Source organism: Ixodes scapularis, unplaced genomic scaffold, assembly GCF_016920785.2.
Source record: "Ixodes scapularis isolate PalLabHiFi unplaced genomic scaffold, ASM1692078v2 PGA_scaffold9__187_contigs__length_104089568, whole genome shotgun sequence".
NCBI lineage: Eukaryota > Metazoa > Arthropoda > Arachnida > Ixodida > Ixodidae > Ixodes > Ixodes scapularis.
Window position 1 is genome coordinate 87095076 of NW_024609884.1, and position 1483 is coordinate 87096558.

Consider the following 1483-nt stretch of genomic DNA (forward strand, 5'->3'; position numbering starts at 1 on the left):
ATATGACCAGTTAAACTGGTTTAACTGCATGGTGAATTTCTATTGTCTAGCCAAGCTTGGCTGACCACCCGGCCACTAACCTGGCCCATGCTGTATGTACAATAAAGAGCCAAGCTTGGGGTACCACTGAGCTTCCCGCCTGGCCCAGGCCATAATTCCAGCGGTGAGTCAGTCAATGGCTGCACAGGCAACTGCCGGTGGTCGCCAGACTGGCATACCAGGATGGGGCTGCCTAGCGCCATGGTGCAAAACAATCTAGGCCCACTGAAACTTCCCTGGCTACCCAGTCTGGCTCAAGCTTGAGCCGGTCGTAATGTGCTGCTTGGGCAGCAAGCTCCGAGTGTCGAGTGAATGGGGAGTTTTCCTAGACCGCGTTTACCCCTGCTAAGCCCTCCGCAACGAAGAAGTCGCTACTGCGCCTGCGCGCCGATGACCTTAACTCTAGAGGTCCGGGTATCGTAGCTGGTTGCGGAGAGCGTTGCGGGGGGGCGAAGACCATCTACGAAAACTTCCTGATGAAACGAAGGCGGGAGCGGCCCACCGGTGCGCCAACTCACGTCTCGCTCTTGGCACCTCCGTGCTGCTGGCTCCCTTCGTGAAGACTGCCTTCTTCGGCTGTGTCCTTCTCGTCGCCTTTCTCGTCGCGCTCCTTGCTCTTTTCCTTCTTGCCCTGGCTCTTCTCGGGGTTCTTCTCTTGACTCCTGTCTTGGCTCTTGCTCTGGGTCTTGCTCGACGACTTTTCGTTGCTCCCGTCCTTGTCCGGGTTCTTGCCGTGGTCCTTTTCCGGTGACGTATCGCGACTTTTGTCCTTACTTTTGCTTTGGCTCTGAGTTTTAGACGACGTTTTGTCGTCGCTCTTGTCCTGGCTGCCAGAGTCACTTTTGCCCGATTTTTCTTTCGTGTCCGAAATCTCGCTTTTGTTGTAATCGTCGCTTTTATCGTTGTCGGCCTTGTCCGCCTTACCCGCCTTGTCCGCCTGACCAGATTGGCCTTGAGGCTTTTTAGGAACCGACGGCATCTTGGCTGGGCGCCTAGCCTATACAAGGAGCCATTGACGCTCACCCTGCCTGCCTATGCGGCTGACATTGGGGTTCAGACGCGCAACTGCGGTCGCGGCACCAGATGCCTCGAACGTTCTTGGGGTGGCATACTCTGGAGACAATGCGCGCCCCTGGAGATCCCAACCACGCGCTCCGCTCACCATTTCGATCGTCTCGGTTCCCATTCAAGAGGAACAGACTTCGCGGTCGCATGCAAGTTAAAGGTATCATCAAATGTTTCCTTTATACCTATACGACTCCTTTGGGCCCTTACCAGATGTGAGAACAATTTAAAAGACACGACCCCGCCGACGTGGTGGCATTTTTAATAAAACTATTTTTAATAGTGGAATTTTTAATGGTGGCATTTTTAATAAAACCGCGATTTATTTGTAGCCTTTCCCTCATAGATGGCGCAGAATTTTTCCGGAACAAACGAGTTG

General features: G+C 53.6%; 1 protein-coding gene across 1 annotated transcript; it reads right to left on the reverse strand.

Moving 5' to 3' along the window:
• Window positions 1–553: 553 nt before the first annotated feature.
• LOC121833809 (protein starmaker-like) lies at window positions 554–1018 on the reverse strand. Its single transcript, XM_042287457.1, has one exon. It carries the CDS (start codon window positions 1016–1018, stop codon window positions 554–556), a length of 465 nt encoding a protein of 154 aa, XP_042143391.1.
• Window positions 1019–1483: the final 465 nt, after the last annotated feature.